Raw genomic sequence first — 26,582 nt, 5'->3', positions numbered from 1 at the left:
AGTTCTAGCATAAGATATTTGTCCAATGAATACCCATTTATCATCTGCATTTCTTCGTGGTGTAGCAATTTTAATGGCCAGTAGTGTATAAACACTTGAGGATGGGCACCAAGCCCGAAACCTATCGTGTGACGAATAAATAATCTGCTATTGTGACTGGTAGCAGAAATTTTTCTGTGCCCTATAAAGGAAGAGCCGCGGAGTTCAGCAGCATCCACTATGTATAAAATTCACTGAAGATGTTTATGGTTTTGCACGACCGGTGTGCTAAGAGCAGCAGTGGGGGCGGCGCGCTGTCGGCAGATCCGGGAGGTGGTGTCGGCGTCGCTGCACACGCTGGACGCGAGCCGCTGCGAGATGGACAGCCTGGGCAGCAGCGCGCTGCGCGGACTCACGGCGCTCGTCTCGCTGCGGGTCAGCCTCAACCCGCAGCTGCGGCTGGGCGAGCCCCGCCTCTACGCGGCCACACTGCGCCGCCTGCACGCCGACCACTGCGCGCTCGACAAGCCTGCGCTCCAGGGCATGCCGGCGTTGCAGTACGCCTTCCTGCGCGGGAACAAGGTACGCTCTCTCGCTGTCTTACAGAGCAAACAGGGCATTCACGTTGGCCTCTTCGTTCCCTCGGTTCACATATGTGGACCTTGCGATGCCACTATCCGAATGTACTGTAATATTTTTAGACCATGCGGCATCGGACGTCTGGAAAGCGGCTATCGCGTGTAATAAGCCTGAATAGCTTTGCTATGCAGTTCAGACTACTAGACGGAATTACTGAATAAATATTGGCGATGGCGTACAAGAAATCGAATGTTAAATGAATTCTGGATTGGATTGGATTGTTTTGCGGGAAGAGACCAAACAGCGAAGTCATCGGTCTCATCGGATTAGGGAAGGACGGGGAAGGAAGTCGGCCGTGCCCTTTCAAAGGAACCATCCCAGCATTTGCCTGGAGCGATTTAGGGAAATCACGGAAAACCTAAATCAGGATGGCCGGACTCGGGATTGAACCGTCGTCCTCCCGAATGCGAGTCCAGTGTGCTAACCACTGCGCCACCTCGCTCGGTAAATGAATTCTGATTTTCATTAACAAAAATAACCTCTTTGAAGTGACTGAACAGAATGCACTAACTGGTGTACGTTAATCACGCTTAGCAGGCGAAAAACATTTACGTAACACAATACACACACACATATGATAAACACTTGAACTTGCTGTAAGTTAGATTGATCTACACCAACTGTCAGTAATGATTTTAATATTACTGAATTTGCATTGTACTGAAGGTACAATGAGTACTGTGGTGGCAATAAATTCTTTAATTGAATAATCAGTAAACACTATAGAACTGATGGTAACTAGAGATGTTAAAAACATTACTTTAGGATCATTTTGTTCTAATGAAACTGAATGAGTTTTTACATTGATAATGTACTGAAAAGCCACCACATCGAGTTGAACTGTAATTAATGTGGCACAGTACCTGGCGTCTTCTGTCAGTTGTATAATCCGGCGTTTCTTGGAAATTTTCGGCGTTAACTCCGATTATATCCTCTTGTTGCATTAACACGCCGATACTCACGTAATATAGCCTTTTTACTGGTATTGCTGCACACACAGTGATGGATTTGGGATAATAATTAACTATTTTCTGTAAATAATTGATGACGGTGATGGAATGCACTTTGAATCACAAACTTATTATTTCACTCAGACATTACACTGTAGAGAACTTGACTTCATAAATACATTAGCTGGTTCGCTACGGATAAATGTACTTGTTATGGCGGCGGTATAAGATGCACTGTTCATAAAAATACTGTCGTACGATAACTACTAGTTCGTTGCTTGTGCTGGCGTGAGCTCATCACTGGATCTCATGTGGTAGTAAGATCACATTGCAACATTAGCTGCAGACACTGGTCACTTCATACCTTGCTGCTGGTCGCTGCAGTCCATCGTTAATTACGCAGACTTCCACAAGGCGTGCCATGTGCTTTTTCAGCAGGAACACCAACTATATCGCTCACAAGCCGTCTCCGTCGAAATGTTGCATCCTGCAAGCCTTACTGTCCATTTGACTTGCTGACACACCATAAATCCAGGTCGTGTTTGTTGTAATCTCACTTTTAACTGTCTATAAGCAACGTTACCGTACCGTACTAACACAATTACTTTCACGCCACGTAATCTCTGTTCAGCATCTGAACAGTTCGAGAACACATCTCTCTCTACTGCCAGATTCACGCGCCAACCTGCATTGTCCGCATTCTCGGGGATTTCCCTTACATTTAAACATTAATTTACACTATGCCAAGTTCTCTATTTACAAATCGACATGCCATAACATTGCCATATTCAATTACAGTCATTATATATATATATATATATATATATATATATATATATATATATATATATATAAGACAGTATCTGAATAGTGCTGCGCTCGGACGATGAAATAAAGAACCATTAAACTAGGATGATATTATTACGTATAGTAATAATATAGTAATATTAACTTAATATTTTTACTATACGTAATAATATCATCCTAGTTTAATGCTTCTTTATTTCATCGTCCGAGCGCAGCACTATTCAGATACTGTCTTATTCGTAGCGCTATTTCATTTGACTGCTGTGCCTTGGCTATGCTTCGTTGTGGCACTACAACCTCTGTTCATTTTTTTCTCCGTTGTTCTTGTGTTGTGGTCTCCTGTACAGAGACTGGAATGATGCAGCTTTCCACGCTACTCTATCCTGTGCAAGCCTCTTCATCTCCGAGTAACTATTGGAAGCTACATCCTTCTATCCCTTGACGTCTCAGGACGTGTCCTACAAACAGATCCCTTCTTCTAGTCAAGTTCGGCCCAAATTCCTCTTCTCCCCAATTCTATTCAGTACCTCGTCATCAGTTACGTGATCTACCCACCTAATCTTCAGCATTTGTCTGTAGAAGCTTCTATTCTCTTCTTGTCTAAACTATTTATCATCCATTACGATATACTGATAATTTTTACTTATGGACCGTCTGACAGCAACTGAATAAAACACAATTTTAGTGCCATACGCGTTTCGCCTTTATTTTCTGCAAGGCATCATCAGTGGCCTGGAATATGTGCATATGTTAGCTATTTAATATACATTTTTGTCACTGTGCCTATAGGTTATAAACAGTTCTGGTGGTTGGTATTTCCTATTAAGTAGTAATGGTTTGAATTGTACTTACAGGTTGCGTGGACAATTTATTACATTTGACAGTCGCCAACAGAAACCAAAACTTGCATTGAAACAAGCGTTCAGTTCATAGCGCTGTGGAACGTGGGGAAAAACCGCAAATTGGCATTCATAAGAAGAAGAACAACACCAAAAATGCAGCAGGAGTGTAATATGTAAGAAATTGTCCACGCAACCTGTAAGCACATTTCAAACCATTACTACTTAATAGGAAATAGCAACCACCAGAACTATTTATAACCTATAGGCACGGTGACGAAAATGTAAAGTAAATAGCTAACATATGTACATATTCCAGGCCACTGATAATGCCTTGCAGAAAATAAAGGCGAAACGCGTATGGCACTAAAATCGTGTTTTATTCAGGTACTGTTAGACGGTCCATAAGTAAAAATTATCAATATACCGTAATATTACACGCAACTGAGGAAGACAGGACTACAAAAGTTGAAGATATTTATCATCCATGTCTGTTTGGCGACAGGGACTGATCTACAAGCTACTGCAAGTTGTACCACGTCGAGAAATTGTGGATCTAATATCCAGCATGCTTAGTGAAAGACAATCTGAAGTGTTTCTAGGCAGCTCTAAAAGCGACAAACGGAAACTAAATAATGGATTACCACAGGGATCTGTTTAGCCCCATCACTATTCAATTTCTACCGGGTGATCAAAAAGTCAGTATAAATTTGAAAACTTAATAAACCACGGACTAATTTAGATAGAGGTAAAAATTGACACACATGCTTGGAACGACATAGGGTTTTATTAGAACGAAAAAAGAACCCATATTGTTAGACGCGTGAAAGATCACTTGCGCGCGTCGTTTGGTGATGATCGTGTGCTCAGCCGCCACTTTCGTCATGCTTGGCCTCCCAGGTCCCCAGACCTCAGTCCGTGCGATTATTGGCTTTGGGGTTACCTCAAGTTTCAAGTGTATCGTGATCGACCGACACCTCTAAGGATGCTGAAAGACAGCATCCGACGCCAATGCCTCACCATAACTACGGAAATGCTTTACAGTACTGTTCACAGCATTATTCCTCGACTACAGCTATTGTTGTGGAATGATGGTGGACATATTGAGCATTTGTTGCAAAGAACATCATCTTTGCTTTGTCTTACTTTGTTATGCTAGTTATTGCTATTCTGATCAGATGAAGCGCCATCTGTCGGACATTTTTTGAACGTTTATATTTTTTTGGTTCTAATAAAACCTCATGTCATTCCAAGCATGTGCGTCAATTTGTACCTCTCTATCTACATTATTCTGTGATTTAGTTTTCAGACTTATACTGACTTTTTGATCACCCGTTACATTGATAATTTACCAACCACAATATCAAATAAATTCATCTATGCTGATGACATTGCAGTGGTAGCACAGAGCAGTAATTTCAAAGATGGTGAACGAATTCTTACGGAGGATCTGGAGAAGATGTGAACTTTCTCTAAGGCCTGGAGATTGATCCCAAACACATCAAAAACTGAAGTTTCTTGTTTCCATCTAGCGAATCGTGCTGCGAACTACAAACCAAGAGTTCTGCTCAATGGACAAACGTTGAGTTTCAATCCTTTCCCAGAATATCTCGGAACACTCTAGATAGAACCCTGAGCTACAAAGAGCGCATCACCAAGCTTTCTCATAAAGTTGCTGCAAGGAACAACATACTGCATAAGCTCAGTGGTACCACCTGGGGAACCTCTGCTGACTGTCTGCATTTAACTGGCATCAGTCTTGTGTACTCTGCTGCCGAGTACTGTACACCTTTCTGGTTGGAAAGTGTACATGTGAAGAAGGTGGACACAAAACTTAACGACACAATGCGCTGCATTAATGGTTCCATCAAATCAACGCCATACCACTGGTTACCTGTACTTAGTCACATCCCTCCACCTCACTTGAGGCGGAAACAAGCTCTACTAAGGGAGGCCAAGAAAATTTCTGGATCACCCTCTCTACCACTGCACCAGGAATTCTGTCATCCGCCACAGCAACGATTGCGATCAAGAAGACCAGCAAGTGTTACTGCAAAACAACTCATCGCGGATGGTTTTGATCTAAATGAAAGCTGGAAGCATGAATGGTTAACAAACACATCGGGAACAACAGCCCATCTCCTTGATACAACAAAGAAGCCAAAAGGTTTTGACCTACCGAGGAACCTCTGGTGCCGCCTCAACAGGTTAAGGACTGGACATGATTGTTGTAGCTACTTCAGGTACAAATGCGGCTGGATCAGTTAACCAATGTGTGAATGTAATCAAGAAGAGCAGACAATTGAACATTTAGTCCAACGTTGTCCACTTCATTCACACCCTGCAATTCCTGACGACTTGTTCACTCTCACACCAAGCGTAATTAATTGGTTTAAAAACACGGACTGTAAGATTTAATTTTGTCTTATATTATATGTATATTGTATAAAATCACTTGCTTTGTATCAACCGTTTATTGTATAAAATCACCATACGATTAGATAAATCATCCACGTTTCACTTCCATACGTGGCTACACTCCATACAAATACTTTCAGAAAAGACTTCCTCACACTTAAATCTATACTCGATGCCAACAAATTTTTCTTCTGCAGAAATGCTTTCCTTGCCATAACCAGTCGATACTTCAAATCCTCTCTACTTCGACTATCATCAGTTATTTTTCTTTGCAAATAGCAAAACTCATCTACTACTTTAAGTTTCTCATTTCCTAAACTAATTCCCTCGGCATCACTTGATTTAATTCGGCTACATTCCCTTATCATCGTTTTACTTTTGTTGACGTTCATCTTATATCCTCCTTTCAAGACACTGTCCATTCCATTCACAGCTCTTTCAGGTCCTTTACTGTCTCTGACAGAATTAAAATGTCATCGACAAACCTCACCGTTTTTATCTCTTCTCCCTCGATTTTAATACCTACTTCAAATTTTTCTTTTGTTTCCTTTACTACTTGCTCAGTACACAGATTGAATAACTTTGGGGATCGGCTACAAGCCTGTCTCACTCCCTTCTCAATCACTGCTTCCCTTTCGTGCCCCTCGACTCTTATAAATGCCACCTGGTTTATGTAAAAATTGTAAATAGCCGTTTGGTCCATGTCTTTTACCCATGCCGCTTTCAGAATTTGATAGAGAGTATTCCAGTCAACAATGTCACAAGCTTTCCGCATGTCTACAAATGCTATCAACGTAGGTTTGCCATTCCTTAACCTATCTTCTAACATAAATCGTAGGATCAATATTGCCTTCCGTGTTCCAACATTTCTGCGGAATCGAAACTGAACTCCCCGAGATCGGCTTCTACCAGTTTTTTCATTAGTCTGTAAAGAACTTTAGTATTTTTCAGCTGCGACGTCATTTCATTTCATTTACCATCACTTTTGTTGCTTTTTCTCTAATGGGATTTATTATCAGGCTACACAACTCGCCATTAAAATTGCTACACCACGAAGAAATGCAGATGATAAACGGGTATTCATTGGACAAATATATTATACTAGAACTGACATGTGATTACATTTTCACGCAATTTGGGTGCATAGATCCAGAGAAATCAGTACCCAGAACAACCACCTCTGGCCGTAATAACGGCCTTGATACGCCTGGGCATTGAGTCAAACAAAGCTTGGATGGCGTGTACAGGTACAGCTGCCCATGCCCATGCAGCTTCAACACGATACCAAATTTCATCAAGAGTAGTGACTGGCGTATTGTGACGAGCCGGTTGCTCGGCCACCATTGGCCAGACGTTTTCAATTGGTGAGAGATATGGAGAATATGCTGGCCGGGGCAGCAGTCGATAATTTTCTGTATCCAGAAAGGCCCGTACAGGACCTGCAACATGCGGTCGTGCATTATCCTGCTGAAATGTAGGGTTTCGCAGGGATCGAATGAATGGTACAGCCACGGATCGTAACACATCTGAAATGTAACGTCCACTGCTCTAAGTGGCGTCAATGCGAACAAGAGGTGACCCCATACCATCACGCCGGGTGTTACGCCAGTATGGCGATGACGAATACAAGCTTCCAATAAGCGTTCACCGCGATGTCGCCAAAGACGGATGCGACTATCATTATGCTGTAAAGTGTAAACAGAACCTGGATTCATCCGAAAAAAAATGATGTTTTGTCATTCGTGCACCCAGGTTCGTCGTTGAGTACACCACCGCAGGCACTCCTGTCTGTGATGCAGCGTCAAGGGTAACCGCAGCCATGGTCTCCGAGCTGATAGTCCATGCTGCTGCAAACGTCGTCGAACTGTTCGTGCAGATGGTTCTTGTCTTGCAAACGTCCCCATCAGTTGACTCAGGTATCGAGACGTGGGTGCACGATCCGTTACAGCCATGCGGATAAGATGCCTGTCATCTCGACTACTAGTGATACGAGGCCGTTGGGATCCAGCACAGCGTTCCGTATTACCCTCCTGAACCCACCGATTCCATATTCTGCTAACGGTCATTGGATCTCGACCAACGCGAGCAGCAATGTCGCGATATGATAAACCGCAATCGCAACAGGCTACAATCCGACCGTTATCAAAGTCGGAAACGTGATGGTACGCATTTCTCCTCCTTGCACGAGGCATCACAACAATGTTTCACCAGGCAACGCCCGTCAACTGCTGTTTGTGTATGAGAAATCGTTTGGAAACTTTCCTCGTGTCAGCACGTTGTAGGTGTCGCCACCGGCGCCAGCCTTGTGTGAATGCTCTGAAAAGCTTATCATTTGCATACCACGGCATCTTCTTACTGTCGGTTAAATTTCGCGTCTGTAGCACATCTTCGTGGTGTAGCATGTTTAATGGCCAGTAGTGTAGTATCGTCAGCAAAAAGTACCAATTTTGCTCGTTGAATATTGAGTGAAAAATCATTCAGATGTATAAGAAATAGGAGTGGTCCCAAAATTGAACTCTATGGAACTCCCTCATGCTTTATCCACAGTAATTAAAATTTTCTATCCTTCTGACCATGTTTGAGTTATTCAGCACAATCTTTTCCATTCTGTTTGTTAATTCTGATTCAGACCAGCTGAGCATAAAACCATTAATTTCATAAAACTTGGGGTTTTCTAAGAAAGTAACATGAATATCACATTCAACACGTTGAAGATATTTCAAAAAATACCAGCTGGCGATGTTTAATTATTTACGCTTCTACTGTTTGTTGACTCGGTGTGTAAGTAGTATCCCCATCGAGAACCTTTCTGAAATGGTGATACGCTAAATAAACTGTTTCTATTTAACTGTAAGACAACTTTTGATTGTATTATTTTTATCAATATTTTGGAAAATTTTTCAGTGAGGAAATTAGGCGATAATTATTTCAGTCTTTCTTGTCACCTTTCTTATGAAGGAGTTTCAACAATTGCTTATTTTAATATGTCTAGAAAACTTTCCTGTGCCAGTGAGGCATTACAAATATCACTAAGGACATTATTTATTAAGTTGGAACAACCTTTCAGAATTCTGTCTGAGATTCCATCAACATGGGCTAACTTTTTGTTTTTTAGAATGTTTAGAATTCTGTTAATTTCAGTAAGGGTTGGTGGTGCTACTTCTAGTTGCTTATAGTTTTGAGCAGTGACATCTTTAATATATACTCTTGTTTCACAACTGAAACTTTTAATCCTATTTTTGCTGCTACATTTACCAAGTGATTGTTAAAAGTACTCACAGCTCACAACATTGTCATTTAGTTTAATTGTTGTTGTATATTGAACGCTGACTCTCTGTCCTTCTCCCGTTTAAGTTGTGCTTGGGTAGCTCAGTTGGTAGAGCACTTGCCACGAGAGGTAAACGTCACAGATTCGAGTTCTGGTCCGATACTCAGTTTTAATCTGCCAGCACTTCTCAAATCAGTACACACTCTGCTGCAGAGTGAAAAACCAGTCTGGGAACAGTTGTATATTACAGTGTGAGCCACCAGGGTATATCAGACATTTCATAACACCTATGATTCCAGTCGTCACTAAGTTCGTCAACATCTTTGAGGTTAGGCCTTGAATGAATGAAGAAATGTGACCTTCATAGATGAACCTTGCTTCAGACTGCAGGGGGATTCTCATAGCACACTTGTCTGAAGGAAAAGTGGTGGCCATTATGTTTATGCGAATATCATTGAAAGATGTTTAATGGTTTACATCTCTGGCTTTGTTCAGATTAATGCCGATTACGCCCAGAGGTATGAGAATGAAACACTGCGATCACATGTCCTACATTCCAGAAGCCAAGTTAGTTCAGTTTCTTGCCAGCCGTGGTGGCCGAGCGGTTCTAGGCGCTTCAGTCTGGAACCGCGCGACCGCTACGGTCGCAGGTTCGAATCCTGCCTAGGGCATGGATGTGTGTGATGTCCTTAGGTTGGATAGGTTCAAGTAGTTCTAAGTTCTAGGGGACTGATGACCTGAGATGTTAAGTCCCATAGTGCTCAGAGCCAATTGAACCAAAGTTCAGTTTCTTCATCAACAAATTATGATGCCTGTGTCCATCAAGGTACACTGGGGGACAAATTTCTCACCGTTGATGATGGCTGTCACATGTGTTAGCCAGACAAGTCGCCATACCTGAATGGTATGGAGCATGTTTGTGATGCACTGAGGATATGTGTTACGTATTGTAGCCTATTATCCGCCACCGAGGACTCTCCCAGAGCAAGCACACCTCCTTCTCAGGAATGGCTTCAGCCTGGAACCGCGCGACCGCGACGGTCGCAGCTTCGAATCCTGCCTCGGGCATGGATGTGTGTGATGTCCTTAGGTTAGTTAGGTTTAAGTAGTTCTACGTTCTAGGAGACTGATGACCTCAGCTATTAAGCCCCATAGTGCTCAGAGTCATTTGAACCATTTCTCAGGAATGGGATAACCACCCAACAGAAATCACGAACTTCTTCATTGCATGCTACATCGCTGCTAAGCATGTCTGGTAGTCAGACGTAACCATATCCCCTATTTACTGTACTGTTAATGTACAGTGACATTTTTCCGGTTTTATTTCCTTTTTAATTGTATGTCCTTGGTTTCTGATAATTTCAGATAATATATCCGGAAAGCATGCTGTCGTTTATTGATTAACTATTGAAGACTAGTGTAACACTGCATGGTACTTGCAAGAAATGTTGTGGAAATTTCCATTGCAACAATTTATTTTGGTAACATCTTCCTTCTCATCAAAATCCTTGTGGGTTTCATTTCAGGTGGAGACACTTACTCAGAAAGACTTTAATAACAGCGCCCAGTTGATACGACTGGAACTTCCCAGGAACTTAATACGTTTCATCGAGAAGGATGCCTTCCGACCACTTGTCGAGCTCGAGAGGCTCGATCTGTCTGGGAATAAGCTACACCAGCTCGCGTGGAACGCCTTCGTGAACTGTAAGAAACTGAAGTGGCTGTACCTCTCCGAAAACCCGCTAACCGAGTTGACGAACATTTCGTCCGACTCGATTCGTACCATCGACGCCAGTCAATGCAAGATCAGTGGACTCCGCAGAGACGTGTTGACGGGTGCCCGCCAATTGCTGGAGCTCAATTTATCGAGTAACTGGATCGAGAGTGTACCCAAACGACTGCGTTCTGTGTCGCTCGTCAAGCTGGACCTCAGCCAGTGCAGGCTTTCTGCAGTCACCAACGAGACGTTCGTCGAACTGTACCAGCTTCGGTACCTCTACCTACACGGCAACAGGCTTACCAATGTTCCCAAGGTAACTCAACATTTTTAATTAATTCATTCAATGCTATCTCGTTAATGACTACATCGCACACGCTTTTCAGTTGTTTCACTAAAAAATCATGAAGCATTTTTATGTCTCTCATATAATTTTCCGTATATTAACCAGCTATCCTTGTTGCTCTTTACCATTATAAGTCATCTTTTCAGTTTTTATACCGCTAATGTTGCAGTTTGAAGTAGCAGCCTGGAAATTAATTAACAATGTTTGTTAAAAACGATTGAAAATGAGGAACACACTTTGTATGCCGCGATCGCAGTCTATACACTTTTATTGGTCCAAGATGGCTAGTTTCAAGACTCTTATTCTGCCATATCCGATGTTATAGAACTTTTTATAAAACTGCCATGTTACGTAACATGAAGTCAAAGCGCAAAAGGCACTCCATGCATATACATATCTTGATAAAAAAAAACCATATATACGAACTTGCAGTATGCTACAGGCGAAAAATAGGTCCATAACTTGGCTTATAATTGAAATAAGGGTTGTAGCCCCGTCATAAGAAGTTCGTATTTTTTATTTCTTGATGATGACTAGTTTCGGATACCTGTGTCCATTTTCAAACCATCCGTGCGGTAAGCGTGACAAACATAGGCGGAAGCCCATGTACAAAAACTGCCCTTGCAGCAATCAGAGCGGTATATAGTCGACTTAACAGCAAAAATACACCGTCCCATGTGGTGTATTTTTGCTTTTAAGTCAGCCATATGCCTTTCTGATTGCTGCAGAGGCTGTTTCTGTACATGTGCTATGGGACGTATTTGTCACACTTATAGAATGGTCGGAAAATGGACACAGGTGTCCGAATCTAGTAACCATAAAAAATAAATATTTCTCAGTGCAACTTATGACGGACCTACACACACTTATTTAAAAAAAATGGTTCAAATGGCTCTGAGGACTATGGGACTTAACATCTATGGTCATCAGTCCCCTAGAACTTAGAACTACTTAAACCTAACTAACCTAAGGACAGCACACAACACCCAGCCATCACGAGGCAGAGAAAATCCCTGACCCCGCCGGGAATCGAACCCGGGAACCCGGGCGTGGGAAGCGAGAACGCTACCGCACGACCACGAGATGCGGGCTTTAAAAAAAGACATAGTTGATAAAATGCACACAGTTGATAATATCCTCGTACAATCCACGCATATCGCCATAGGAAATGACCCTCCCAAGTTTGCCGCAGAGCGCACAGCATGCTGTGCGGCAAGTCGAGAGAGTCATCTACGACGATGATATGCGTGGATGATACGAGGAAGTTATCAACTGCGCTCATTTTATCAACTATGTATTTTAGGTCGGTAATTCCCGTTACAGACTTCTAGGACTTTTAGAGCTGAGTGAGTACATCGTATTTTGAATAGGAACCAATGTCCGGAAACGTTATGCAACGAGACTACAGAGCGTCAAATTTATAGGCGCGGGCGTCTATAAATGTACGTATACACGGGGTAATTCTGTGATGATGTTACAGACTTTCTAGGATGATGCAGAACGATAAATGTATTAATTTGAAGTAATGATCCCTGTACCGGAAATCAACGAGTCGAAAGTTACAAACAAAACCGTTATGATACCTCTGACGGTTGAATACATGTACCAGTTCTTGCGTTGCGAAGAGTGTAGAGTTGGTAACTTTCAGTGGTGGTGGTGTGGATAAAAACGAGAAAAAATGTCCAGTAAACGTAGGCTCTAAAGTGCGTACCTTAACAGCTATGAACAATTGCTCAGTAGAGGAGATGTGTTTCACATTAGCGTAGATGAACGAATGGTCATAGCTCCTCAGGTATGCAATTTAGAGCCCACGTTTATTGGACATTTTTTCTCGTTTTTGTCCACACTACCACCACTGAAAATTACCAACGCTACACTCTTCGCAACACAAGAACCGGTACATGTATTCAACTGTCAGAGGTATCAGAACGGTTTATTGTTTGTAACTTTCGACTCGTTCATTTCCGGTACAGGGATCATTACTTCAAATTAATACATTTATCGTTCTCCATCATCCTAGAAAGTCTGTAACATTATCACGGATTCACCCCGTGTATATGTACATTTACAGACGCCCGTGCCTATAACTTTGACCCTCTATAGTCTCGTTGGATGACGTTTCAAGACATGAGTTCCTATTCAAAATACGCTATACCCTCTACAAGTCATAGAAGTCAGAAACGGGAATTTCTACCACCCTCTGTGTGTGTGTGTGTGTGTGTGTGTGTGTGTGGAGTGCTTTTGTTGCTATAACTTCACATTATGTAACATGGCACATTCATAACATGTTCCATAAGATCAGATGATGGGCAGCATGAGGCTATTGAAATCGGTCCTCTTGGGACAATGGAAGTCTCTATACCGCAAGTACGGCGTATACAAAGTGCGTTCTTCATCTCCAGCCACACAGATCGCCCCGCACCCACAGCAGTTACTTGGCAAAATGTTTTATAGGAACCTCACACAGTACAGTTATCGTCAAGGCACATTTCTTATTATGTAACACCACAAGAAAAGAGACAATTAACCCAACTACCCAAATTGTTCGGAAAGCACCGCAACTCTTCGGGCCTAAACTACACCTAATGCACACAATAAGGAGGCAGAACGCCATTTCATTTCACAAGACTGAGAGAATGTCTTTTAACGCTTCCCACCAAACTCTAGAACCTATAACGTTTAAAAATGACATTCAGAAAGAAGAAGGCCTACAAATGTATTATAACTGAAGGTAAAATCCTTACATTGGAATTAATACAGCGAAACTGTTCAGCTACGTCTGTAGTAACATGAAATTACTATAGATCATTCAAAAATGAAGAAACTGTTTTAACATACAAACTAGTTTATTCATTATATTTTCACCTTTCTTTTGGAAGATGGTTGTTTTGGGGAAGGAGACCAGACATCGAGGTCATCGGTCTCATCGGATTAGGGAAGGATGGGGAAGGAAGTCGGCCGTGCCCTTTGAAAGGAACCATCCCGGCATTTGCCTGAAGCGATTTAGGGAAGTCACGGAAAACCTAAATCAGGATGGCCGGACGCGGGATTGAACCGTCGTCCTCCCGAATGCGAGTCCAGTGTCGAACCACTGCGCCACCTCGCTCGGTCTTCTTTTGGAAGACTCAACTTTCATATACATAACGTTTTCGAAATGTAGAGAGGAAGATTAGGGTCTCGTGTCCCGTCAATAACGCGGTCAGTACAGATATAGTAATAGCTCGAGACGGAGAAGGATATCGATCTTTTCTCTTCAAAAAAAAAAAAAAAAAAGCGCCGTCCTCAGAATGGGAGGAGGCAGTTGTGTTCAAGTGCTTCAATTACCGAAGCTAGAATAACATCTGAAGTACTAAACGTACTTACAAGAGTAGAAACCGTGGGTGTTATAAGCGGCCTTTAGAAAGTGACAGAACAGCACTTTACATCGCCATACTACCGTTATGAGGGTATGTTGAAAAATAGGGTTTTGTAGCCAGAAGAGAAGGGATTAACATGGTTTATTGGAATCCTGAATAAAACTAACCTGATTTCAGAAAAAAAGTGTTGCAGTATTTATTGAACCCCCCTCGTACATAAACAATTTACATCTTATGGGATTTTTTCATAGTGATGATTGCCAGTCTAAATACATCCATTATATTGGCTCTTAAAGTTTATTAGAGTTTTTTCAAGCAATCTTGTTGTATGAAGAACTAGTCAGCTAGTGGATTACTAACCAGTTCATCACAATTCTTCAGGCTTCCACTGCCACTTCTTGGCACGTTGCCTGTTGGTGCCCGTCTCGGGAATTTCGGTCAACGGTCCTTTAGTGGTTTTCCGACGTTGCACCAGCCTGAGTGTCTAGCATTATCAAAGATTGACCCTTCATTCCTGGTGGCGCTCTCCCCGCGGCTTCAGCGCTGCAGTTTTCCCCTGGCTACCTGCAACGGTCATTCATTGCAGAGAACAAATCGAGGCTCCTTTTCCTCTATCTTGTTGGACCTGTTGTCATGCTTGTGAATTTCGACGGCTTCCCTGAAAAAGACGTGCGTGGCAGTTCTTTGTCAGTGAGAACCCGTGTGTCGGCGCATTTTATTACATGCTCTGTCTCACACAGTACGTGCTCCGCTAGGGCTGATTTCTCGAACTGTCCCCAGCTGCAATGCCGACTGTGTTATATAAACCTGGTACTTGTGGATCGTCCGGTCATTCCAACACAGACTTATTCACATGTCTGTAGTTATGTGGTATATTTCCGGTCCTGCGAGTGAGTTCCGTTTGTTATAAGCTAATCTGAGACATTCTCTTATCATGCAAGATATAAAATGGAGTGCCAAGTGGAGAAACCAAAACATTTACGACATATTCTTCTATCTGAGTTCGTTAAAGGGCTTACAGTAGAGGAGGCAGCCATAAAAATTTCCACCGTGTATGGGGATAGTGACACTGGACACAGCACGGCAAGAAAATCGTTTCCTCGCTTTAAGGAGGATCGTTTTCACATTAGCGACTCTCCACATTCAGGAAGACCTTCGGGCTTTGATGAAGATCGTTTAAACGTATTAATCCTTAATGATCCACGCCATTGTTCTAGAGAACTGGCAAAAGTGATGAACTGTGATCATTTCACCATCGTGAAACATTTGCATGCAATGGGGACGGTTCAAACGTCGGCTGTATGGACAACGCATGCTCTAAGCCAAAATCACAAAAAATTGTCGGGTGCCTCGTGGGAAACACAGCCATTTCTATCCTTTATCGTTACTGGTGACGAGAAATGGTGTCTTTATGCTAACATAAGTCAAAGAAGGGAATGGCTGAGCCCAAACAAAGCAGCAACTCCCCGTACAAAGAACTGCGCACATCCACAAAAGATAATGTTATGCATCTGGTGGAACGGCACGGTGTGATGTACCACGAATTGTTTGCCCGAGGTGTAACCGTCACTGCTGACATTTATTGACAACAACTGGGACGTCTTGCAGGCGCAATCCAAGAAAAACGACCAGGAACACTGCGTGAAATCGTACAACTCTACGATAACGCCCGCCTGCATTCTGTTACACTGTCAAATAATACTGTACAGAAGTTGGGTTGTGAAGTCATTCTTCACCCATCTTACCTACCTGGTCTTCCGTCCTCAGATTTTCACCTCCACCCTTCTCCAGAGAACAACCTTTAAGGGACTTCCTTCTTGGATGAAAATATGCTCTGAACATAGCTCGACGAGTCCTTCCCCCTAGAACCACACGATTTCTACTCTCGCGGGATCGAAAAGTTACCCAGGATTGGCAGACTGTTGTAAGATTAGATTAGATTTGTGGTGTCACCGCCATACACCACACTTGCTAGGTGGTAGCCTTTAAATCGGCCGCGGTCCATTAGTATACGCCGGACCCGCGTGTCGCCACTGTCAGTAATTGCAGACCGAGCGCCACCACACGGCAGGTCTAGAGAGACGTCATGGCACTCGCCCCATTTGTACAGCCGACTTTGCTAGCGAAGCTACACTGACCGATACGCTCTCATTTGCCGAGACGATAGTTAGCATAGCCTTCAGCTACATTTGCTACGACCTAGCAAGGCGCCGTATTCAATTGATATTTATTATGTGAAGCATGTATCATCAAGAGAGATGTTCTACAATTGTGGATTAAAGTATTATATCAACTACGTACTTTATTTGCAATTCTCAAGATATTGTCCTGTTCCAGACCTCACGCCAGTCAGCGTGTAATTAAACGCGTGCATTTCGGCCTCCTCTAGAAAAACAGTGTTGGCTCTTCTGCCAACACTACAAGATTAGATTTACTTTCATTCCAATTGATCCGTAGTGAGGAGGTCATCCAGGATGTAGAACATGTCAGAAAAAAAAACAATACATGACAAATATTTACAACTCAAACAAATAAGCTAATGTACCATTCCACAGGTCCCAAGTGGAATTATCGTGATTTTTTAATGAACACTATATGAAAGGATCATTTTACAAATACTAATGCACTGAATTTAAAATAAAAAAGTTTTTTATTTATTTATAAGGTAATAAACGTGTAATACAACTACTATAATACTTATTTACAATGAACACATTACTGCACTGATATGGTGCAGAAGTTAGATTGTACGTAAACAGACACAAAAAATTGTTCAAATGGCTCTGAGAACTATGGGACTTAACATCTGTGGTCATCAGTCCCCTAGAACTTAGAACTACTTAAACCTAACTAACCTAAGGACATCACACACATCCATGCCCGAGGCAGGATTCGAACCTGCGACCGTAGCGGTCACGCGGTTCCAGACTGAAGCGTCTTTAACCGCACGGCCACACCGGCCGGCTAAACACACACACACACACACACACACACACACACACACACTCACACACACACACACACACACACACTTATTTAAATGAACACATTACTGCACTAAAATTGTGCAGAAGTTTTATATATATATCAGTTGGCTCTACTGAGAAATTCATCAATGGAGTAGAAGGACCAATAAATCCTTTAGGCTTCTCTTAAACTGAATTTCATTGATTGTTAAGCTTTTTATGGCTGCTGGCAAGTTATTGAAAATGTGTGTTCCTGAATAATGCACACCTTTTTGTACAAGACTAAGTGACTTTAAATCCTTGTGAAGATTATTCTTATTTCTAGTATTGATTCCATTAATTGAGCTGTTGGTTTGAAAAAGTAAACAGTGAAGGAGAGTATATTGTTGTTGACTTAAGTCTTTGTTATGTCCATTTGTCGTTAAACATACGAAAAAAACATTATCAACTTACGCACCAAGCCGGTAGTTCTCAACCCATGTATTTCTTCTGTTATTTTTGTTTCAACGTCTGTCCATGCGTGGCCCTCAACTCCACCATATAATATCGTTAGCTGACTTGTGAATTCACTGTTAATTTGTGCTGTTTGTACTATTGCAGTCGTCAATGGTGACTGGCCTGAAGAACCTGGTGCACCTGACTCTGCACGACAACCCGTGGCGCTGCGACTGCGGTGCGCCCGACTTCCGCAACCTGTGGGACAACCTGACGGCGTCGTCACCGCCCATTCTCACCGTCAGTGAGAGGCAGACGGTCAAGTAAGGCTCATAATCACCCTAACTCGCGTAGATCATTTAGAAGGGCTACTTTCAAAAAGTAACCACTTCACTTTCGATTTCTTATAGAACCGAATCCCCATGTATAAAACAGTGTCAAACGTACCGTCACTTCACAAATGAGTGTAGCACCGGGACTCGAAACCAAGTTCCAGCCTTTCGCGGAAAATGCTCTTAGCAATTGTTTCCAGGAACGACCCAAAATCGGTTCTCACTGCTTAAGTTAAGTTCATCAGATAAAGCATTAGCCATTCCCTTAAAAGAACACACTGTTCGGTTCGGAGCGTTGTGGGAGGTGTAGAGCTGATACCGATTCCTCTCGTGACTCTCGACGCTGAAGTACGTCATGAACGTGGAGGAATGTGCATGTGTTAGACGTTTGTATAGAATCAATGCAGTAAAATAAGTCGATGTGGAGGCGCGAGAGAATAGTACACACTGGGGTGACAAAAGTCGTGGTATAACAAAATTCACCTACACACAGCGCGTTAGTATCGCGTATAAATGGCATAGAAAGGCAGTGCGTTGGCGAAGCTTTCATCTGTACTCGGATGATTCATGTGAAACGGTTTTCGTCGAGCTTATGGCAGCACGATGGGAATTAGCAGTCTCCACGGAGAGTTTAATTTTTTATCCCATGTGATTTTTATGCCTCACATTAAGGGGAAAAAGTTTTTACCTGTCAGTCAAATTCTGAACTCAAGATTTTCGTATATAATGGGCTCACAACCTCGACAAATATCGTAAAAGAAGTCATTTTCGGCTCACAGCTGCTAATTTTATTCCTGTTCATCTCTGTTGGCTAGTCTCGTTGGCGTCATTATCAAGCAGCGGAACAAGGCACTAAACTGTATATGTTAGCGTCGTTGTCAAGAGACGTACGCAGCACTAGACCATATTATTCTCACACTCCAAGAAGACACTCGGCGACATGGCTGAAGACAGCAGATGAATCGATAACGTTGGCAACAATAAGAAAGCAACAATTTCCGATCGATGTCATTTGATTTCTATCGATGCAGCTAGTCCAATCAGACACCGAACCGACAGTTTTCTTGCAGTGCGCAGATAAGAGGACGCAGTTGCAACGTGATAAAGAATATGTCAAATAGCAGAACACAGTAGACGAACATCATACGTTCTTGTAATGTGAGACACGTTATGACGATTATATTATCGTTCAGACTCCTTGGCAGATGAGACCTGTGTGCCAAACCAGGGCCCAAACCCGCATCCTTGCCTTTCGAGGACAGTGCTCTTATTGGCTAAGATATGCAGGCACGACTGACAACACGTCTTAAGATTCAGTTCCTCCAGTACTTCGCTTCCACTTTAAATATTCACAGAAGCTGTCTGGCACACCTGACTGGGCTAACATTATTGGCAGGAAGGATATTGCAAAGAAAGGACTTGGCCTCAGCCGAAGACTTGTTTTCAGAATTAATATCTCGTTCTGTGGTGAAATCTATTCTGTTTTCAGACTTTATGATATATTAGTATTGTGTACCAAACAGGGACTCGAACCTAGGTTTTTGATAGGATGATCCCATCTTGCCGGAGTGTTGGTCAAGAAAGATATAAATAGAACTTCCTGAAGTCTGGAAAACACTATGGATGTACAGACAGACCTGCAGTGGTGTGAACCGATTGGGAGTCTTTCTTGGATAGCTCAGCCAATAAGAGCATTGCCCAGCAAAGCCTAGGATCTGGCTCCACGTCCCGGTGTGGAATGCAGCCTTAACCTCGCTGGAAATTTCAAAACAGCCCGCATTCAGCAGTAGAATGAAAAATTATTTCCTGAAATATTGTTCTTCACGTTGCAACAACATCCTAGTGTTACATTCTAGTGCTACATATTGCTGTTTTACAATGATGCTAAAGTCAAAATTGCCTAATAGCTAATTAACTTGAGCAAAATTAATAGTTGTAAACGGAAAATTGCTGAAATCGCTTGTGTTAGTTACTGACCCCTTGTAACACTTTGTTGTCGGACGTTGAAAACGAGAGGGACATACAAGCGACAACCGGTGCACCAGACTTTCCCAGAAAGCAGACAGATATGGATGGCTTAACTGGAGCGTAAATTGAGGGCAGACAGGTGAGAAAGGAAAGGGAAGAAATTGTTGTTGTTCGCTGCATCGAACTTTATACGGAAGCAGTGGCGACAAGTGAAAACGAGTGCCGGATCGGGATTCGAGCCCAGGATCTCCCGCAGTTGCGTCACCCGGACACAGTGTTTATTACAATTGGGCGGAACATCGCAGTACGCCTCTCGACCGACCGACATACCTACCCATCGCCACTTATGCACAGTCCTCGACCAAGTCCTCATGCTCGCTACTTTGAGATTCCCACAGGAGGTAGAAAGTAAATGTGCATCCGCACTGAGAGTAGTGGATCCATTGCCCATCGAGGCGAATCAATTACATGAACGTGTGATGTCGGTTCTTTCGGAGCCGGCCGCTGTTGCCGAGCGGTTCTAGGCGCTTCAGTCCGGAGCCGCGTGACTGCTACGGTCGCAGGTTCGAATCCTGCCTCGGGCATGGATGTATGTGATGCCCTTAGGTTAGTTAGGTTTAAGTAGTTCTAAGTTCTAGGGAATTGATGACCTCGTTTCGGAATCTGATTTCCTTATCAACACCTGATATAATTCGACTACATTCAATTATTCTTGTTTCGATGTATTCATGTTCGTCTTATATCCTCCTTCAAGACACTGTCAATTCCGTTCAACTGATTTTTCAAGTCCTTTGTGTCTCTGACATAATTAGAGTGTTACCGACAAAAGTCAAAGTTTTTATTTCTTCTCCTTGAACTTTACTTCCTGCTCCAAATATTTCTTTGGTTTCCTTTACTGCTTGTTCAACGTACGTATTGAATAACATCGTGGATAGGCTACAACCCTGTCTCACTCCCTTTTCAACTACCGCCTCCCTTTCACGCCCCTCAATTCTTATAAATGTCGCCTGGTTTCTGTACAAGTTGTAAAATATCCTTTCGCCCCCTGTGGGTAATGGAGGTGAGTTGAATGATACGATACAATCATGTATTCAAGAAGAAGGTGAAACGAAAATTTAGCATCTATTTCTAGAAAGAGGATGTAGTATAACTGAATTCAAAAGGGATACAGGGAATGACAAATCAGACGCCCCAACCTGGGCGCCTAAATATAGCAAACTGAAGAAACTGAGATGCAAAGTAATTTGCAAATAAAACGAATTAATTAAAGGATTAAACGTGGAACACATATGTTTATTTTCATATCATTAACACAAATATAAAACTCAGGGCTGATTTGATTGGGAATAGATAAGAGTCAGTAACTGGGCAAGTAGAGAGAGATTTCACTATGTCATCTCACCACTCGACAAAGTCAGTTTTCCATAGAAACGTGTCTGACATATGCGATGTTAGGGCAACACGTCTCTCATGACTAAGAGCTGGCGGCTTGCACCTTCTGTGTTGTGTGGCTTTCCGTCTTATCTCGTCGCTTCTTCCACGCTGGATCACCACCCGCCTCAATCACGCAGACAGCGCGTGGCTGTCGTCAAATGGCTCTGAGCACTATGCGACTTAACTTCTGAGGTCATCAGTCGCCTAGAACTTAGAACGAATTAAACCTAACTAACCTAAGGACATCACACACATCCATGCCGGAGGCAGGATTCGAACCTGCGACCGTAGCGGTCACGCGGTTCCAGACTGAAGTGCCTTTAACCGTACGGCCACACCGGCCGGCGGCTGTCGTCCGACGCTGTGCTATTATGCTCGCATTGCTGCCGACTGTGTTCTGCAGTAAGTGCTTGGTGTTTGCGTAATGTATGGAGGCTGGGATCAGACAAGGAAAGTGCAGTCACATGATTAAAGATCCGAGCACCAGACCACAAACGTTCGTCCACAGAACCTGGAGCGAAATTGAATGTCACAAAGAGACGATAAACATCAGGATGAAAGTAGGGACCTGACTCAAATCTGAAGACTGAGTTGACAATTGGTTGACATAATTACAGAAGGCAAACTCACTGTATCTATTGATTCCTCTAACTCCGCATTGCTGACTTATTGATTGCTTCCTCCTCACATTGCTCAATGACTAATTGACCTATTGTTTCTCTCACTGTCTGTCCGACTGGCTGAACCTCTCTTAATCTCCTGTAGCTGCTCCTGCCTCACAGTTCCGTTCCTCGTCTCTTCCTCGTCTCCCTCATTTCCTCCCTCAAAGTGACAAATTTTCTGCTGCAGTGCTTTGTTATTGGTGGCTCAGTTTGGAACCCCATCCAATGACCAACCACCTATGCGTGCCAATATTCGTACAGGTTGAAAATTTCCGATCTTGCGATGGCTGACTTATAACTCAGGGACATCCGTCTCATCCTCACGTGTTTCATGCTGTGGCAATTTCCAATGCAGTTACCTCACCGTAATGTTTGTACTGTTTGTGTTCGTTCCTGAGTAGTCAAGAAAGCAACCGCACAAAAACAAACTCACTCACTTTTCAGACTTCACACAGGGGAACCCTTCCTGAACGAGGCAAACATTTCAGTTAAGTTATATGACTACGTGGTGCCTGTTTTTTCGGACGTATCCGAAAGAACAAAAAAAATGTTTCAAATGGCTCTGAGCACTATGGGACCTAACATCCGAGGTCATCAGTCCCCTAAAACTTAGAACTACTTAAACCTAACTAACCCAAGGACATCACACACATCCATGCCCGAGACAGGATTCGAACCTGCGACCGTAGCGGTCGCGCGGTTGCAGACTGAAGCGCCTAGAACCGCTCGGCCACACTGGCCGGCTTAGGTAGGCATTTTTGAAGGTACGTACCCGGAGTGTAGCCACGTATGGAAGTGAAACATGGACGATAAACAGTGTAGATAGGGAGCAGAAGCTTTCGAAATGTGGTACTACGGAATAATGCTGAGCGTTAGGTGGGTCGATCACGTAACTAATGAGGAAATATTGTATAGAAGGGGGAGACAAGAAATTCGTGGCACAACTTGACCAAAAAAAGCCATCGGTTGACAGACCACGTTCTGAGACATCAAGGGATACCAGTTTCGCGATGGAGGGAAGTGTGATGGGATAAAAATCGTAGAAGGAGACCAAGAGATGAATACAGTAAGCAGATTCATAAAGGTGTAGGTTGTAACATTTTTTCGGAGATGAAGAGGCCTGCAAAGGATAGATTAGCATGGAGAACTGGATCACACCAGTCTTCGGACTGAAGACCACAACAATAAGAACAACAACAACAACAATAACAACAACAACCCACACCTGCTCAAACACCTGGGACACTACAGTTTGTTCTGTTTCTGCCATAGACTTGAATTCTAACATTCCATCGTATCTCCCATCATTGAAACTTCTGACCAGGTGTCTCCACTTCTCACCTTCTCTCATTTACAAACACTGTACATAGTTTCCCAGAGAAATTTTAATCGCTCTCCACTCATATAGCGAGAAATAAGACCTTAACTGTATCCATTTGTGAACTGTAACATATCCCACTCGTCCCTTCCCAGAAAAGGCTACCCCCTTCTTTCTGTCTAACTAGAATCCTTCACATCCTCCGTCACCCACATTTCACCTCTTAGAAACTACTCCTACATCTCACATAATTTTCATGTACCATTGCTTTCAATTTGTCCCAACCAAATACATAACCTACTTGGTCCTCTTGTAGCAGAACGTCATGGTTGATCACTGGAACAGCGAAAAGTTCCAAGCGACTGGAAAAAGAAGCGGGACGTTATCGTTTTCGAGAAGGGAAGCTACCATCAGATCAATGCCTTGTACAGCCCTTCACTCATATAAGATTTTAACGCCCCAACACCGCTAATCTTAGTCGCGAACTTTTTCAGTACTCTGTGCCTCGCCTTACCACACGGGAGCTGTGAAACCTGGCCAGGATAATCTGGATGGCCGAAAGTGACAGTTAATTATTCCCCAAACGGATGCACTACGGTAAACGGTATTTCGCAACCACACTGTCTTCAGCGACGTTCTCAAAACAACACTTGAGTAAAGCACAGCCTACAAGAGCGCCGCAAATCACGTGCACTGCGTTCTCAGACGTGGTATGACGCAACCAACATTCGCTTGGCTCTTCGTTTGCGTCTAAACTCTTCAGTTTATCACCAGCAAAATACACTTACGGAGCATGTTCAAAGTCGCTTCCTACGCGAACGTAACTCACACATTTCTCGCTCGGGATGAGCTTTAACAGAGGTAATTCGATCATTTCGAGAGAAAATCACTTCCACTTGTCTGTCCGGGTAGAGCGATCCACCGCTTCTCCTCTAACAATGGCCGTCCCTCTCCTCACCTATGAGCGCTGAGCGTGAAGTCAGCCACATTCATTTACTGGATATCAAATAGACTTGCAGCTCTGATCTTCATTATCATGGTGTATAGAGCAGAACACGAAACCGAATTTTAATAAAGGTGGCCATTCCCCCACCATCCACCGGAATGCGACACCTCATGGACTCAAGCGTCCGAAGCCAAGTGAAGGGATGTCCTCCCTCTAAAAACACATCTTAACTTGTTGCTTTACACTCAGGTGACAACAGTCATGGGATACCCCTTAACATCGTGTCGGACCTCCTTTCGCGAGGCGTAATGGAGCGTGTACTCAACAAGTCGTCGGAAGTCCGCTGCAGAAATACTGAGCAATGCTGCATCTGCAGCCGTCCATAATTGCGAATGTGTTGCCGGTGCAGGATTTTTTGTCCACGAACTGACCTCTCCATTACGTCGCATAAATGTTGGATGGGGTTAAAGTCGAGCGATCTGCTTGGGCATCATTCGCTCGAGTTGTCCAGAATGTTCTTCAAACTAATCGTGAACAATTGTAATCCGGTGACATGAAGCATTTTTGTCCATAAAAATTTCATCGCTGTTTGGGAAGTGATAGCCGAACATAACCACTTCCAGTCAATGGTTGGTTCAATTGAGCAAGAAGACACAGTTCATCCCATGTAAACACAGCCCACACCGTTATGGAACCACTATCATCTTACACAGCGCCTTGTTGACAAGTAGGGTCCATAGCATCGTAGGGTCTGCGCCACATTCGAACCCTATCATCAGCTCTTACCAACTGATATCGGGTCCTGTCTGACGAGGCAACGGTTTTCCTGTCGTCTAAGGTTCAGCCGATGTGGTCACGAGCCCAGGGGACATGCTGCAGCCGATTTCGTCCAGGTAGCAAAGGCATTCGCGTCGGTCTTCTGCTGCTATAGCCCATTAACGTATTTCCCCGCGCTATCCCTCGGATGCGTTCGCCGTACGTGCCACATTGATTTTTGCAGTTATCTCAGGCAGTTTTGCTTGTCTGTTGGCACTGAAAACTCTACACATATGCCGCTGCTCTCGGCCGTTAAGTGTAGGCCGGTCACTGCGTTGTCCATTGTGAGAGATAACGCATGAAATTTGGTATTCTCGAAACATTCTTCACGCTGTGGATCTTGGAATATTGAATTCGCTAACGATTTCCGAAATGGAATGATCCATGCGTGTAGCTCCAACTACCACTCCGCGTTCATAGCCTGTTAGTTCCCGTCGTGCGGCCATAATCACGTCGGAAACCTTTTCACATGCATCACCTGAGTACAAACGACAGCGTCGCTTTTTTTTTATTTTACTTTGTTGTCATTTTGAAACCTCATACAAGGTAGGCCGGCAGCGGCAAAACTACGCCGCTATTCGGCCACAGATAATACGTTCAGTACAAGTGGAGACATCGAAAAACGAAACAACACGGTGGATAGACAACAGTAGACACACAAATTTAAAATACATGAAGTCGTTTGCAGGTGCAACGTCCAAATAAAAACGCTCAGCACTCGGACACTAACAAAGACGACAGAAACGACACACGTGAACGAAGGAGCACAAACGACAAAACACTGAATCAGTAACACGATGGCACACACAAACACTGGCGACGATCTCCGGCGCGTGAATGTTCACTGTACGTGTACGAGTCCGGGAACCTGCCAAAAGGGGAAAAGGTGGGGGAGGAGGGAGAGGGGAGGGTGTAGATGCCAGTGGCAGAGGAGATGGGTGGGGGAGGAAAGAAGGTAGGGGGTAGGGGAAGCCTGGGGAGCAGGGAGGGAGGAAGAGAGAAGGGAGAGAGGGTGCCCTTGGAAAAAAACACAGAGGGTGGAAGGGGAGGATCAAAGTTGGTAGGAGGCGTAGATGGAGGGGATGAGGGCATCATCAGGGAGGGGGAGTTGGTGGAAGCCACCTTGGGCGAGGGTATGGAGAGTGGAGAGATGGAGTGCAGGTGGGACGTGGGAATAGAGGAGTGGCAACGGATGGGGGTGGGAGAGGATGGGAGAGACAAGCAGGTGAGGGGGATCAAGTTTACAGGAGCTATAGAGGATCTGTATCCATTCGAGGAAAAGGAGGAGGTGCGAGAACGGAATGAGGTCATACATGATCTGCATGGGGGAGGGGAGACGGATGTGAATGGCGAGGCGAAGGGCATGGTGTTCTAGGATTTGAAGGG

General features: G+C 43.6%; 1 protein-coding gene across 1 annotated transcript in view; it reads left to right on the top strand.

Annotated features, from left to right (window-relative positions):
• LOC124596485 (chondroadherin) overlaps nt 1-26,582 on the top strand; it is a gene marked incomplete at its 3' end in the record, with an annotated part of 41,854 nt that overhangs the window by 11,103 nt on the left and 4,169 nt on the right. The window contains exons 2-4 of the mRNA XM_047135635.1: nt 304-561; nt 10,427-10,933; nt 17,886-18,043. Of these exons, the coding sequence (XP_046991591.1) occupies nt 304-561; nt 10,427-10,933; nt 17,886-18,043 (923 nt within the window). The remainder of the gene's footprint in view (nt 1-303; nt 562-10,426; nt 10,934-17,885; nt 18,044-26,582) is intronic.

The sequence above is a fragment of the Schistocerca americana genome, chromosome 1 (genome assembly GCF_021461395.2).
Source record: "Schistocerca americana isolate TAMUIC-IGC-003095 chromosome 1, iqSchAmer2.1, whole genome shotgun sequence".
In the NCBI taxonomy this organism is placed as follows: domain Eukaryota; kingdom Metazoa; phylum Arthropoda; class Insecta; order Orthoptera; family Acrididae; genus Schistocerca; species Schistocerca americana.
Note: the sequence above shows the minus strand (reverse complement) of the source record. Positions and strands in the feature narration are given on the sequence as shown.